This window comes from Engraulis encrasicolus, chromosome 5 (assembly GCF_034702125.1).
Source record: "Engraulis encrasicolus isolate BLACKSEA-1 chromosome 5, IST_EnEncr_1.0, whole genome shotgun sequence".
Classification (NCBI taxonomy): domain Eukaryota; kingdom Metazoa; phylum Chordata; class Actinopteri; order Clupeiformes; family Engraulidae; genus Engraulis; species Engraulis encrasicolus.
Genome location: NC_085861.1, coordinates 1,807,528 through 1,822,527, shown reverse-complemented (window position 1 = coordinate 1,822,527; position 15,000 = coordinate 1,807,528). Strand labels below are relative to the sequence as shown.

At 42.4% G+C, this 15,000-nt stretch overlaps 1 protein-coding gene across 1 annotated transcript in view; it reads left to right on the top strand.

The window, feature by feature from the left end:
• The first annotated feature begins 1,823 nt into the window (after window positions 1-1,823).
• The window catches only part of cbx3b (chromobox homolog 3b), a 14,905-nt gene continuing 1,728 nt past the window's right edge, over window positions 1,824-15,000 (top strand). The window contains exons 1-4 of the mRNA XM_063197932.1: window positions 1,824-1,922; window positions 6,254-6,435; window positions 13,098-13,284; window positions 13,838-13,965. Coding sequence (XP_063054002.1) covers window positions 6,257-6,435; window positions 13,098-13,284; window positions 13,838-13,965 — 494 coding nt within the window. The 5' untranslated portion in view covers window positions 1,824-1,922; window positions 6,254-6,256. The remainder of the gene's footprint in view (window positions 1,923-6,253; window positions 6,436-13,097; window positions 13,285-13,837; window positions 13,966-15,000) is intronic.

Here is a 15,000-nt window from a genome sequence, read left to right as displayed (position 1 = left end):
TTCTTGAACTTAAATACGAGTTGATACACAAGGAGAAAAGTGCAGAATATAGACTATTCTCATGTGTCATGCCATAGAATAAGATACCTGCCAAATTGGCTAGTGAGACTGAAATTGTTCCCAGCCACAGACAATTTTTATCAGCATTTGACCGGTTGGCAGGTGCCAGTGTCAAGCAAGCCCTGATTCTCAACCGTAAGACAAAGGTCTCCTAACCGAAGGTCTCCGAAGGTCTCCTAACCGAAGGGGCGTTCACCTGATATGGATCCAGGAAATGCACAGGCTTGAAGTATTAGAGTAGAAGATGTTTGGTACAGCTGCCCTGAAATGATCTGGAAGGATGAAGGCTGCCATTTTCCTTTTCTGACACAAGGGGGAGCTCCAAGCCAAGAGAGTGAGCGGGGAGGGGATGGAGCATGCAGGGACAAAAGAGAGAGAGAGAGAGAGAGAGAGAGAGAGAGAGAGAGAGAGAGAGAGAGAGAGAGAGAGAGAGAGAGAGAGTTTTTGTCTTGAAAAGACGGCATGTGAGTGCTTGTATTTCTATGGGGAAGTGTTTTGCGGTATTCACAGATAACAGAAGACATCACCACTCAACACAATCTACAGTCGCCCCGCCACACACACACACACACACACACACACACACACACACACACACACACACACACACACACACACACACACACACACACACACACACACACACACACACACACACACACACACAGAGGAGCAGGCTAGGCTATTTATTGCCATCAGTGTATTAACAGTACAATTATATTCCTGAGGGTCTGTGATGTTCTGTATCCTGGATGTTCTGTGTTCTTGAGCTTTATTCTATACATACTGTATAGGTGAATAAAATGAATAGGGTAGCGATAAGTTAGTAATTAATGGACATTTTGGATAAAGAATGGTTATTAATAATAATAATAATAATAATAATAATAATAATAATAATAATAATAATAATAATGTAATAACAACAATGACAACTAACAATAATAATAATATTTATATAATATAATAATAATAACAGTATTATTATTATTGTTGTTGTTGTTGTTGTTGTTGTTGCTATTATTATTATTGTTGTTATTATTATTATTATTATGTAGGCCTACATCATTATATATTTTGCATATAATTCATATTATTAATCCGCACCATAATCCAGACATTTTGCTCTGGCATTGCGGTCCCGAGGTTTACTGTAATCCATCTGAACAAATCCACCCCCTCTGCACCCCCCCCCCCCCTCCCCCTCTTTCCCTCCTTCCCTCCACCTCTCTCTCTCTCCACCGCTCTTTGCCCCCCTCTCTCTCTGTATCCTCCCACTCCCTCTCTCTCTCTCTCCACCTCTTCCTCCACCGCTCTCTCTTTCTCCCCCCCAACCCCCCCCCCCCCACCCATCTGTCCGAGTGGGGCACGCGGCTCAGGCTGGCATTGCAAGGGAGATGCTCGTGCTCCCCATCCGCTGATCGCTACTCGGTGCACGGGGCGCTTTAAGGCTGTCTGGTCTCGCGCTTCTCTTCGCTTCCCGCCTTGACCTTTTCCCTCTGAAAGCACTTCCTCTCCCCACCGGCCATCTTCATTTCACACACACACAAACACACACACACACACACACACACACACACACACACACACACACACACACACACACACACACACACACACACACACAGGGGAGGGAGGGAGGGAGCGGGAGACCGGCCATGTTCATTTAACTCATTCATGCGCTTTATGTAAACACAACAAAGAGAAGACAGCGGCGCGCGCACAGCACAGGCAGGGGCACGAGACAGCAGCCAGAACAAAAACACCGGACAGGCAGCACAGCACGCGACATCATCACAAAACCCGTTAATATCCCTCTTCTGCTTCAGCGCAACTACCCGACTGAAAGATATTATCACTCCGTAAGTGTTACAGTAAAACACGAGAGCGCGTTTGTAACGGAGCGGTTTAGTACATTTTGGGGGCAGACAGACAGACAGGATGACTCGTGACAAAACACGTCCTGCGGCAAACTGGAGCGATGCCAGTTACCGAATAAGAGAGTTGACTCTCTGCCAGCCGCGTGAGCGACACATAATATGCCGACTTGAAATGTGTAAACGGAGACGCGCGTTTTGTGTTTATTTATGTGTGATGGAGATTCCGCGATGTCTCGTGCTGGCAGGTGACGGATGTCCTGGCTGCGATCTGATGCGCGAGGAGGTGGTCGGTCGGTGCATCAAGATGGCCACCTGAGTGCCTCACGAGCTGGCACGCGAGGGGCGCGCAGGGAATAGAGTAGAGCAGTCGGCTGCCTCTCCGCTTCCTCGTGCTCTCTCTACAACTTTTCTAGTAGAACTTTTTACTCCGTTTTTTCCCTTGTACATCGCTGGCTGACGTCACAGGGTATTCTACTACTACTGGGCGCGTGGTGCTGTGTGTGTGTGTGTGTGTGTGTGTGTGTGCCGGTACCGGGAAGTAGCAGTAGTGCAACAGGCTCACGCAGTGATGCAGGATATATGAACATGGCGCTGCGCATTACCTATTTGCTACATTAGAAACAAATAAATACAATACACATCAAATAGGGCCTGTATCCTCCTGCACATTAAGTAGGGTATACTCCTTAATAATAATACTACCCACACATAATACAGAATAGAATACACACGAAAACATCAAGGCACACACAATAGCAGCCTACACCAAATGCATCCTAACATATAGGCTACTTTTAATCAAAATGCATGTAAATCCAATGATATCAAAGCCAAATTCACCTTCAGTGGCAATGTCTTCACATGTGCAATGCAATATATATTTAGCTGAAATGAGACAACATCATAATAATATACAATAATATAATATTATATAATAATATGCAATATACCATATAGCAGTGGTTTTCAAAGTGGGGTCTGGGGACCCCTGGGAACCTGTGGGGGGGTGTTAGGGGGGCCGTGGTGAGTTGGAAGAGAACAGAAAGAGCAAAACAAAATAAATATGTGAATAATTCATGTACACCAAAATGAACAAAAATAAATACATATTCCCATTAGTAAAGAACTGTGATATTATAATCTGTTGCATCTCTGACCATTAGGCCTATGTCAGGGCAGAAGAGGAAACAAGGAGTGTGGCACGACCCATGTGAGGGGGCCCTGGCTTGAATATGCCGGCGGCCTACTGTAGCCATGGTTACATTTGGGAACCACTGCTGTATGGGTCGGGACCCAACCTATGGGTCGCCAAAGATCCACAGAGGGTCGCGGAGCCCTCTTGATTTGAAGGGGTTTATTTTTGATACCATATATAGCCCACGTTGAATAAATGACAAAGCATTTAACATGCATATAGGCAACAAAATGTAAGTGCTACATTAAACATTCATTCTATATTTGACCAAAGATGAATTGAGGAATACAATGATGATGAATCTAAAATGAATTTTCGCAAGAAACAGAGGGTATCATGTGACTCCCTCTCGTGCGGGTACTTGCACAGTTGGGTCACCAAAGCTTACAATGGTAAAGAATATGGGTCCCTGAAGAAAAAGGTTGGGAACCACTGCTGTATAGCAGACAACTGCTGTATAGCATACAACATAAATACTTACTAATATAGAATAATATAATATTCTATAACAATATATACTATAGTAAAGCAGACAACATAAATACTTAATAATATAGAATAATATAATATTAGGCCTATATGACAATAAATATTATACTATAGCAGACAACATAAATATTTAATTACGATAATATAATATAATATAACAATATACACTATAGTAAAGCAGACAACATAAATACTTAATTACGATAATATAATATTATATAACAATATATACTATAGTAAAGCAGACAACATGAATACTTAATTACGATAATATAATATTAGGCCTATATGACAATAAATATTATACTATAGCAGACAACATAAATATTTAATTACGATAATATAATATAATATAACAGTATATACTATAGTAAAGCAGACAACATGAATACTTATTAATATAGAATAATATAATATTATATAACAATATATACTATAGTAAAGCAGGCAACATAAATACTTAATAATATACGATAATATAATATTATATAACAATATACACTATAGTAAAGCAGACAACATGAATACTTAATCACGATAATATAACATTAGGCCTATATAACAATAAATATTATAGTATAGCAGACAACATAAATATTTAATTACAACAATATAATATTATATTACAATATATACTATAGTAAAGCAGACAACATGAATACGTAATTATATATGATAATATAATATTATATTACAATATATACTATAGTAAAGCAGACAACATGAATACGTAATTATATATGATAATATAATATTAGATAACAACATGTAATCTACTGTGTATCATAAAGCAGACAGCATGACTGCCTCAATGTCCCAGGACACTTGGAACCAGAGGCAGCATTACAATGACAAGCAGGACAACATGCAACACCTATTCCTTAATTTCCCCCTGGGATCAATAAACGATACTCTATACTCAATACTCTACATGCAACATTCATGTCCACAGGCACTATAATATAATAGTAAAGATAATAGGGTTATAGGGTTCATTTTATGATAGTAAACATATTATACTGATATCAAAATAATATAATAGTGTACCGGGACACACAGAGTCGATCACAACAGCAGCTATAAACGAATACATGAAACTACACATTAGTTGCCCAGAGATGGTTTTACCAATACACCAATAAGGGGTGCCGAACTCAAATTCACAGGTCGCCAACATTAAAATCTGGGAAGAAGTCGCGGGCTGAACACTGTATGTATTTTTAAAATGGGCTAAAATTGTGCATACACGCAGGTAGCCTCTTACTGCAGATGGGGTCGCCGGAGACCCTATTCACTTGCTGAAAATGCTCAACTATGTCATAACAACATTGCTATGACATTACAGAGAGCCATAGTGCTGCGCTAAGGGGTTAATACTTAAAGGCTCATTTCACAAACACCTATACAGTATGGTAGCTTAGATGTGTCTGACCATATTCTGTTGTAGAGATGGGAGATGTTACATTGGCCTCAGGATGGGAGATGTTACATTGGCCTCAGGATGGGAGATGTTACATTGGCCTCAGGATGGGAGATGTTACATTGGCCTCAGGATGGGAGATGTTACATTGGCCTCAGTGACACTGATATCCCTATGAAACCAAATGGCATGTATGTTTAAGTCATGTTGCTATACAGTATATTTATGTTGAATGTGGACCAATTGTACTTAACATTTGAAATGATCTTGTGGGACGAATAAAATGACCTCACGGGTCAGACTTGACCCCCAGCCCTGGGCAGTGTTGCCAGATTGAGTGGTTTCCCGCCCAATTGTTCTACTTGGGATGAGCGTTGGCGGGCAAAAATGGGAAAAATTGGCCCAAAATTGGCGTTTTTTTCAGCCGTTTTGGGCCGAAAGAAGTCAATGTAATTTGTTTAATTTGGGCGGAATTTAGCGCATTTTGGTGGGTTTTGAGAAGCTTTTGGGCGGGATTTAGTCAAACACATCTAGCAACACTGGGCCTGAGTTTGACATCCCAGCAATGAGCAGACTGGGCAGTTGCCGAGGGCCCACGGGTGCCGCGAGGGGGGGGGGGGTGCCGCGAGGGGGGGGGGGGGGGGGAGGAGGAGGTGTGCCGCGAGGGGGGGGGGGGGCGTGTGCCGCGAGGGGGGGGAAGGGGTTACAGATTCTAAGAGCCCGACAGCACTAACAGGGCCCCTGAGAGGATGCTGATCACATAATTTGTCATTTTGGGGCCCCAAAACTATGATCTTTCATGGGGCCCAATATTTTTAGCGGCGCCCCTGCGAGGGCCCCAACAGCTTTGCCCACTGTAGGGTCAGTCAGCTGTACTGAAGCAATACCAGAGAAGGATATTCTAAAGGGCCTTATGGGTCGAACCGCTGCTTTAGTCGCCAATACATGTATTGCCGCCAGCATAAACAAATGTGTGTGTGTGTGTGTGTGTGTGTGTGTGTGTGTGTGTGTGTGTGTGTGTGTGTGTGTGTGTGTGTGTGTGTGTGTGTGCACACGTGTGTACACATGTGTGTGTGTGTGTGTGTGTGTGTGTGTGTGTGTGTGTGTGTGTGTGTGTGTGCGTGTGTACACGTGTGTACACATGTGTGTGTGTGTGTGTGTGTGTGTGTGTGTGTGTGCGTGTGTGTGTGTCTGTGTGTGTGTTGCCAGGTGATGAGGAAGAAGGCGACGGTGCGTCATCGGCGTGCGGAGGAGCGGGACCCTGGCGATAGCGTTGCCATAGAGACGCCTACCCAGCATGCCGTGCAGGAGTTTGTGGTGGAACGCATCATGCAGCGACGCGTCACACACGGCCGAGTGGAATACTTCCTCAAGTGGAAGGGCTTCACCGAGTGAGTCACACATACACACACACACACACACACACACACACACACACACACACACACACACACACACACACACACACACACACACACAAAGTGTCCAGACAGGTCTATATTAACACACACACACACACACACACACACAGCTCTATATTAAACACACACACACACACACACGGCATCCAGGAATAGAAAAGTGACTAGTATGCTGTCTGTATAAGCAGCATCGGTAACACTTCCAAATAAGGGGCCATAATTAACAGTAAAGTAGCTATAACCTAATACTTAAGTAAGGGTTAATAATCATTACTTAACGCCATATTTGACACATATTAATTGTTATTAATGCATATGTTGAGCATTAGAAGGCAGTTACTTAACTATTAGATAACAATAGCATAGTATTATTTAACTAATAGATAAGTAATGGCACAGTTAATAGTTAAGTAGCTATCAGGTCATACTTAACTAAGGACCAAAATTAATACTTACTTAATACAAAAGTATGGCATAACTAATGGATAAATAATACATAAATATTGGGAGTTGGGAACCTTATAATAGAGTTGGCCGAGGATAACTAATGGTTAATTAATGGATAGATATTGGTGTTTGGGACCCTTATATTAGAGTTGGCTGCGGATAACTAATGGTTAATTAATGGTTAATTATTAGCCATCCCTCAGGGTTTTTATGTCAGTTTCGTCCACTTCTAATGCTATTAGCCATTCCCGTAATATGGCTGGTTTAGACAGTGGCAGTCGGTGAAAACGGTCGGGGTTCCAGCTTTTCATTTTACGGTCGCAGCCGGTGTAAGAACCGCGGACCATGTTTAGCCTACCTAGCCACCTGATTGAGTAGCCTACATCCGGATCAGAGAGTTGCAACAGTGAGACACCTCTGAAAACACTGGCCAGTGAAAGACTGTGTGGTCCGATGATCGTCTCTGTGCCTCGGTTTGATTGACGAGACCTTTGTGATGAAGTGTGTATCGTTTCTGAAGTTGTTTATAGCGGGGAAACATCAGAAAATAATAGGCCTATAATTGGCCCCGCCGTGATGCATTGGCTGCGTTTTTCGCCAAAAAGCTTAAAATTAGCTAACTCCATAACGGCGCGGCATTGCCCAGAATGGCTCATCATTAGATACATTATGTGGCATGAGAAAGCGATGGTGAAACTTTCATTTTACGCCGGAACTATCCTTTAAGTATGACCTAATAGCTACTTAACTATTACTGTACTGATCTATTAGTTAAATAATTTTTATGCTATGAACTTGTAACACAAGGTAATAGTTATCTAATAGTTAAGTAACTGCCTTCTAATGTTCAACATATGCATTAATAACAGTTAATATGTGTCTAATGTGGCGTTAAGTAATGATTATTAACCCTTACTAAAGTATTAGGATATAGCTACTTTGCTGTTAATAATGTCCCCTTATTTGGAAGTGTTACCGCAGCATCATACAAACGCGTATTAATTTTATGCCAGCACATTCTGCGTTGAGGTGCGACGCCTTTGCAAGTTAAGCCGTGATCCTCAAATGTGGGAAAACACTTTTCTCACCGGGTCTGCGTATTTCTGCTGCGGAATGGGAAAATGCTCTGCTGTGTCCTGACCAAAACTATATCTAACCCTAAACTGTCAATAAAATGTTTCTACCGCGAGGGACAGTGCGAATTTGTAGCGAAATTGTGCCCAGACCAAAACCATCCCCAACCCTAACATATCATAGGCCGTTGTGGAGCACGAGTTAGCATGCTAATGGTGCATTCATGTGGTCTTCCGAAGTAGATATTATCTAGTTGCGAAGTGGTATTTACAAGTGCGTTGCGTTCATGAGCTTTTTTGATGTTGTTTACAAATTAAAGATGGCGAACCAGAGTGAGACTTTTTACTAAAACGATTATAGACTGTTGTTCATCAGCTACAGCAAGCAAATGAATTAGGAAGTCAAGGGTAAAAATGCTGTATATTTTCTGACACTGTCATTTACATTGACTGTCTGAACATACTGAATGCCGTTTTTTGAGTATTTCAACTTAGCGGTTGCCATAGTGAGAGTAGAGCCAGCTGTGTAGGTCATCATCTCGTAAACTCGTTTATCAAAATTTTCTACGAGTTGTCCAGTGGTAAATACCAGAAGCGGTGGTGTTCATGTGTGCTTCGAATGTTGGCATTTGGTATTTACGATAATTGCGAGACCACATGAACGCACAATTAGTCCTGATGCACAAAAGCGACGGTTGGTGTGTTTTCTAAACGCTCTGTTATGATGCCATGTCGAATGTTGTGCAGTCCATACAGCAGGGCTGTAGTACTCTAGCCTCTGTACTCCACCCAAAGATTTTGGCTACACACATCGTCTGGCAAGAGCCTCGAGCTCGGTTCTCTCAGCGTTTCGCCAATCAGCAAACAGTTGAGAGTGGTGACGTAGAACTCACCCGCGAGCTCCGCTACTAATTGGTTAAGGTAACTATATTCACACTTCAGTTTTGTTATTTGTATGCTTTTGCGACACTATAACGTAACAGGCATGCTAATAAAGCACAATATGGGTTTTAATTTGAGCATGGAGCTTCAATTAATTTAAATGATAGAGTAAGATCAGACCATCTCCCATCGTCCACGGAGACGGATTCCTCATGGCTTTTGCCGGACTGATTGACGGAGTCAACAGTCGGCTATTTGCCCAGGCTAGTAGTACTCGAGTCCGGACTCAAATCCGTTTTTTTTGTGGACTTGGACTTGTCTCGAACTCGGTATTGTTTGGACCAGTGTTAATTTCGTCAACCAGGACGATGACGAAAATATTTCGTCAACGCCCCTTTTTCCCGTGACGATGACGAGACGATGACGCACAAAAATTGCTTCCAGAACATAAAAATATGACGAAAATAAAAATTGATTTTCGTTAAGGAGACTAAGACGAGACGAAATTTACAAGCCATGGACGAATGGACATTAAAAGTTGAATTGTTTCAAATTTATTTGTAATTGTTATTGTTTCTTGAACTTCATAGAAGATTATGCGCTGTTGCCCTGTTTGTCTCTGCAGGCAGTGCCTGGCGCTGGTGCGGCTCAATCAGTAGTAGCCTAGTTCAATGAGTCCTGTTCAGTTGAGTTTAGGTCCTTAAATGTTTCCCAGAAAGAGCCGACGTTGAGGCAAGTGTTAATTTTGAAACATGTTCAACAACCCTTTTGTCCATAACGAAGACGTGTGTGTTTGTGCAGTCATGATAATAGTGCTACCGTCACTCGCGCCAATCTTCCTCTGATGCTGTCATTTTAAACCTCCTCGACCTTCCTCTCTTCTCCTTTCCCCTTACGCATACGACGACGTCCGTTGCCTGTTCTTTTGTAATGTTTGCTATATAGGTTGTTTAACCTTATGAATAGGCAGTTTGCAAGCAAATCATGACGATCGGATTCATGCATTTATTTAGATCAGACACCGGGAGACGTTTAAGGGATGCGCGCGCTACAGGGGAAACGTCGTTTAAGTAGTCTAAACAGAGGCACGGCTACTGTAGTTTTGATAAGAATCAATGTGTGGGCGATCAGGGTTTAAAGTGCGGAGAATTGAAACTTGTTCCCGTCGAGGGCAACGCTAAAAGACCCAAGGCAGTCGGCATCCCTTCCATGCGATGCGTATTACAATAGCGTCTCCCAGACATCCCAAGTTCTAAAAACTCATTGCTTAAACTTGGAGATGCTTATCGACCCTCGACATCCCGACAAACAAAACAGCATTAGTGTTCAACCATTGTTTGTCAATGTCCTTTCTGTCGTCCAGTCTGCATAGAACAACTGCTTACTTTTTCCCCAGGACTTTTGCAAGGCGTCCTACGAAGTGCGCGTAATCTATTTGAAGTATTCCAGGAATGACGCACGAGCCATTCTCTTTCTCTGTCCCGCATTGCCAATCGAAATAACGCGAACCTGCATAGTCTACAATCAGGAGCTTCTAATGAGAGAGAGAGAGAGAGAGAGAGAGAGAGAGAGAGAGAGAGAGAGAGAGAGAAACCTGCACCTGGAAGTGTGTGTGCCTAATGCTCCTTTGCTCTATGCTGTTGAAATTACTTTTACAGGACTGATTTGGGTTTTGGTGGAAAATAAGCTAGTAACAATGTGAATATTTGCTGCAATAGGCTATCTAGTAATAATTTGTGTAATAATTTGATTAAAATGACGAAAATGTGAAATGACTAAAATTTGACTAAGACTAAAATTAATTTTCGTCATTTAGACGAATACTAAGACTAAATTATGAAGGCAATGTCTAAATTTGACTAAAACTAAAATTGATTTTCGTCATTGTGACTAAGACTAAGACTAAATTTAAAAAAGTTGACGAAATTAACACTGGTTTGGACTCGGACTTGTCTTGGACTCGGACATTGGTCTTGCCAAATTAGGCTTTTGGACTCACCCGGGTCTGTCATTATTTTGTTTAGAACACTGACCATCATGAATTCTAAAGTGGAGATTGAAGTTTGTCTTCACATCCATGGCATATACAGTTGAGGACGATATTATTAGCCCCCCTCCTGAAATTAGACATTTCTCTTGATTTCTCAGTAAGAATGACCATTATTCACCGTTTCTGTTATTCTGGAAACAAATACACTGATGGAGATAATGTCCAATGAGTTGAATTTGGATTTTTCTATTGTTACAATGAGTTTAAACAAAAAAGGCCAAAAATGACAAGGACAAAATGATTAGCCCCCTGATCATTAATAGTCAATATGGCGCCATTTATGAACCAAAACTCACAACAGGCTCTGATAAGTTGCTACCTAGGTTGGCACATGCCCCACTAGGGATTTTGGCCCATTTCTTCACTGCAAAGTGTTCTAGCTGGTCCAAATCGCATGGATGCTTAGCATAGACATTACCACAGACTCTCAGTGGGATTGATTACTGGAGTATGAGCGGATGATTCCAATATCATGGTTTTAATGTCCTTGAAGAACCTCTGATCTTTGGGTTACAATGTTGTTGGAAGACCCAGCAATCCAGATTCAGACCCAGACTAAACTTGATGCCCTTCCACTATGTGTAACTGTGGAAACTGCTTAGCCTCATTAGACCAAAGAAGCATTAGACACCTGCCTAGATGATTGTTATTGACCTGGCCTCACCTGGAGGTTTTTTTCCCCCCCAAGAAAGACAGTTGTTAGGGCTTGTCATCATATTGGGCTTTGGGGCCATCATCACAGAAGAACCCCTTTACTAAAGGCAGTGCGTATGAGAGTGTTAATGAGCTTTGCCTGTGAACATTTGAAAGTCAAAAATGAGTTATGAACGTCTCTGCTTTCATCTGATGATATTCAATTGCACCTGCTTTGATGCATGAATTCTGCTTCTGTCAGGTGAAGAAAGGGATAGGCCTTGAATCGTTATAAGATGGTTTCCACAATTAAACATGGTGGTGGATGCATCATTCTGTGGCAGCCTCAGCCACAGGAAACCTTGTTTGGGTGTACGGCACCATAACAACTGAAAATTATGATAGAATGTGGAAAGTGACCTTGCAAAAATATGCTCATAGAGGGAGTTAAGATCTTCACTGGATCTTTCAATAAGATAATAACCCAAAACCTGCATCCCAAATAGTTCAAATGTTCTTCAAGGATACTAAAACCATGGTCATGGAGTGGTTCAGACCTCAATCCTTTAGATAGTACCTGAAGAGTGCTGAAAATGAATGTCCATCCTCAACATCCATGCAATTTGGACCAGCTTAACTATTTGCAATGAAAAAAATGGGCCAAAATCCCTGGTAGGACATGTGCCAACATAGTTAACAACTAATCAAAGTGCCTGGTGTCAATTTTTGTTCATAAATGGCACTGTATTGACTATAAATGATAAGGGGGCTAATAATTTTGTCCTTGCCCTTTTTACACTTTTTTGTTTAAACTCATTGTGAAAATGGAAAAGTCCAAATTTAACTTATTGGATACCAGCTCCATGGTGTATTAGTTTCCAGAATAATATACATTTATTAATAATGATCATTCTCAATGATCAATGAAGAGATATGTCTAATTTCAGGAGGGGGGCTAATAATATCGTCCTCAACTGTAGGTTACCTTCAAAGGTTCACATTATTGAAATTAATCCTTTTCATTGTTTAACACTGACCGACATGTGACTCAGACTTAACTTGGACTCTAATCTTTTTGAATTCTGTCTTGTCTCGGACTCGAACCTCTTTTGGACTCGGACTCGTCTCGGACTTGACTATTCTGGTCTTGGACTTGTCTTGGACTCTAAAAAGGTGGACTTGACTACAGCCCTGCCATACAGTAGCCGTATAGTGCAGTATATTTATCGCTTTTTAAGTGTATTTTTGGCCATTTTATTTCACCTCAGTGAAGCTGGAGACAGTGAGGATTAGCACGTTGCACCATAGCGCCCCCTAGCGGGCAAACTTCTTTATTTTTGTAGGCACCTCTTTTGGCCTGATGCTGCTACCAGCACATGTCAGAAATTTAGTCACTTGTTCTAGAAGAACAGCGAAATGGTCAGTGTGCGGGAGTTTCTTTAAGTATTGCTGTGTAACAGGGCTGTGTCTGTGTGTGTGTGTGTGTGTGTGTGTGTGTGTGTGTGTGTGTGTGTGTGTGTGTGTGTGTGTGTGTGTGTGTGTGACAGGGCTGACAGCACATGGGAGCCGGAGGATAACCTGGACTGCCCAGAGCTGATCCAGGAGTTCCTGAGGGGCGTGGTCTTGGATGCTAATGAGATGGGCGTCGCCATGGACACTACTGAGATGGGCGGGGTCATCATGGAGCCCCGCCTCCAGCCCAAAGAGGAAGAGGAGGAGGACCTGGACACTGTGGTGTGTGTGTGTGTGTGTCTGTGTGTGTGGAGGTGTGTGTGTGTGTGTGTGTGTGTGTGTGTGTGTGTGTGTGTGTGTGTTTGTGTGTGTTTGTGTGTGTTAGTGTGGAGGAGAGGTGTGTATGTGTGTGTGGAGGAGAGGTGTGTGTGTGAATGTGTGTGTGTGTGTGTGTGTGTGTGTGTGTGTGTGTGTGTGTGTGTGTGTGTGTGTGTGTGTGTGTGTGTGTGTGTGTGTGTGTGTGTGTGTGTGTGTGTGTGTGTGTGTGTGTGTGGAGGAGAGGTGTATGTGACGAGTGTGTGTGTAGAGAGAGATGTGATGTGAATGAAGTTAAAGATTACATTTAGCATTATTCAAATCGATATACAGAATGTAGACCAAAATGTACTCAACGCTTAACTAATCAAAGCACAGACACCTTTAGCATTAAGAAACAGCCAGTTGATAACCTGGACTGTGTGTGTGTGTGTGTGTGTTTGTGTGTGTGTGTGTGTGTGTGTGTGTGTGTGTGTGTGTGTGTGTGTGTGTGTGTGTGTGTGTGTGTGTGTGTCAGCAGCAGCGGTTCCTGGACATGGCAGACGAGGAGAGTGTCATGGGCAACACACACACGCGCACTCACACACACTCCGATCGAATCATCGGCTGTACCGACCGTCACGGAGAACTGACCTTCCTCATCCAATGGTGATCACACACACACACACACACACACACACACACACACACACACACACACACACACACACACACACACACACACGCGTACGCACGCACGCACGCACGCACACACAGGGGTGGAACTTAACATTTTTCCCCACCAGTCACTGTGGCAGGTAGGTTTTAAAATGTACCAGTCACTAGCCATTTTTACCATTCAAAGTGACTGTTGGGTTGAAAAATGTACCCGTCATGGATGGACGGGTGCTTATTTCCAACCCTGGCACGCATGCACACACACACACAAACACACACACACACACACACACACACACACACAATTGTTTTTAACAAAGTTACTGTCATTCTTGTGTCTGTTTAATAGGTGGTGGGCATATCTTGTCAGTTCGTTGGTGTTAACGAGTAGCAACTTTATTTTTGCTTATACAACCCCCTGGCAACCCATTAATCAATATTTTGGCTGTTGCCATCCTCAAAACTTGCACATTGATTTATAAAAATGACAACAAAAACTAGCCGACCAAGTGACGTCACGTCAATGCAAAGTCAACGAGGCAGAATACAGCTAGCGCGTGCGTGCTAACCGGAACCGTCAGATTTCATGGCAAAAAGTTACAAGTTGGGGGGTAAGTGGGCTCACTTGTTGTGTACATGCAAAAAAATATTTTTCTCAAACTTTCAGAAGTGCTATATTTCGCTGTTAGTGTTCGACTGTCTGACCATCATTGGGCAACGAGAGATAAATGTCAAAAAGAGGACAGGTCTGTTCCCTCAAAGCAATAGAGCAATGAGGCGGGGGTAGATCAATTCGCCAAAAAACTACGTGTCCGTAAAGAAATGCAAGCTGTGTTATTTTTTCCAGTAACAGGAAAATGGTCAGGAATGAAACGCCTACGTTGTTTCAATGATTAGGTGAATTATCTGCCTTTGAAAAAAGCCTGATATGCGGATAAATATTTCCTTTTCAACTTTGAGGGGCGGAGACTTCCCATTGACTGTGCATTATGTGACGTCACCCCCAGTCTTTTTGATTTTCGTTAT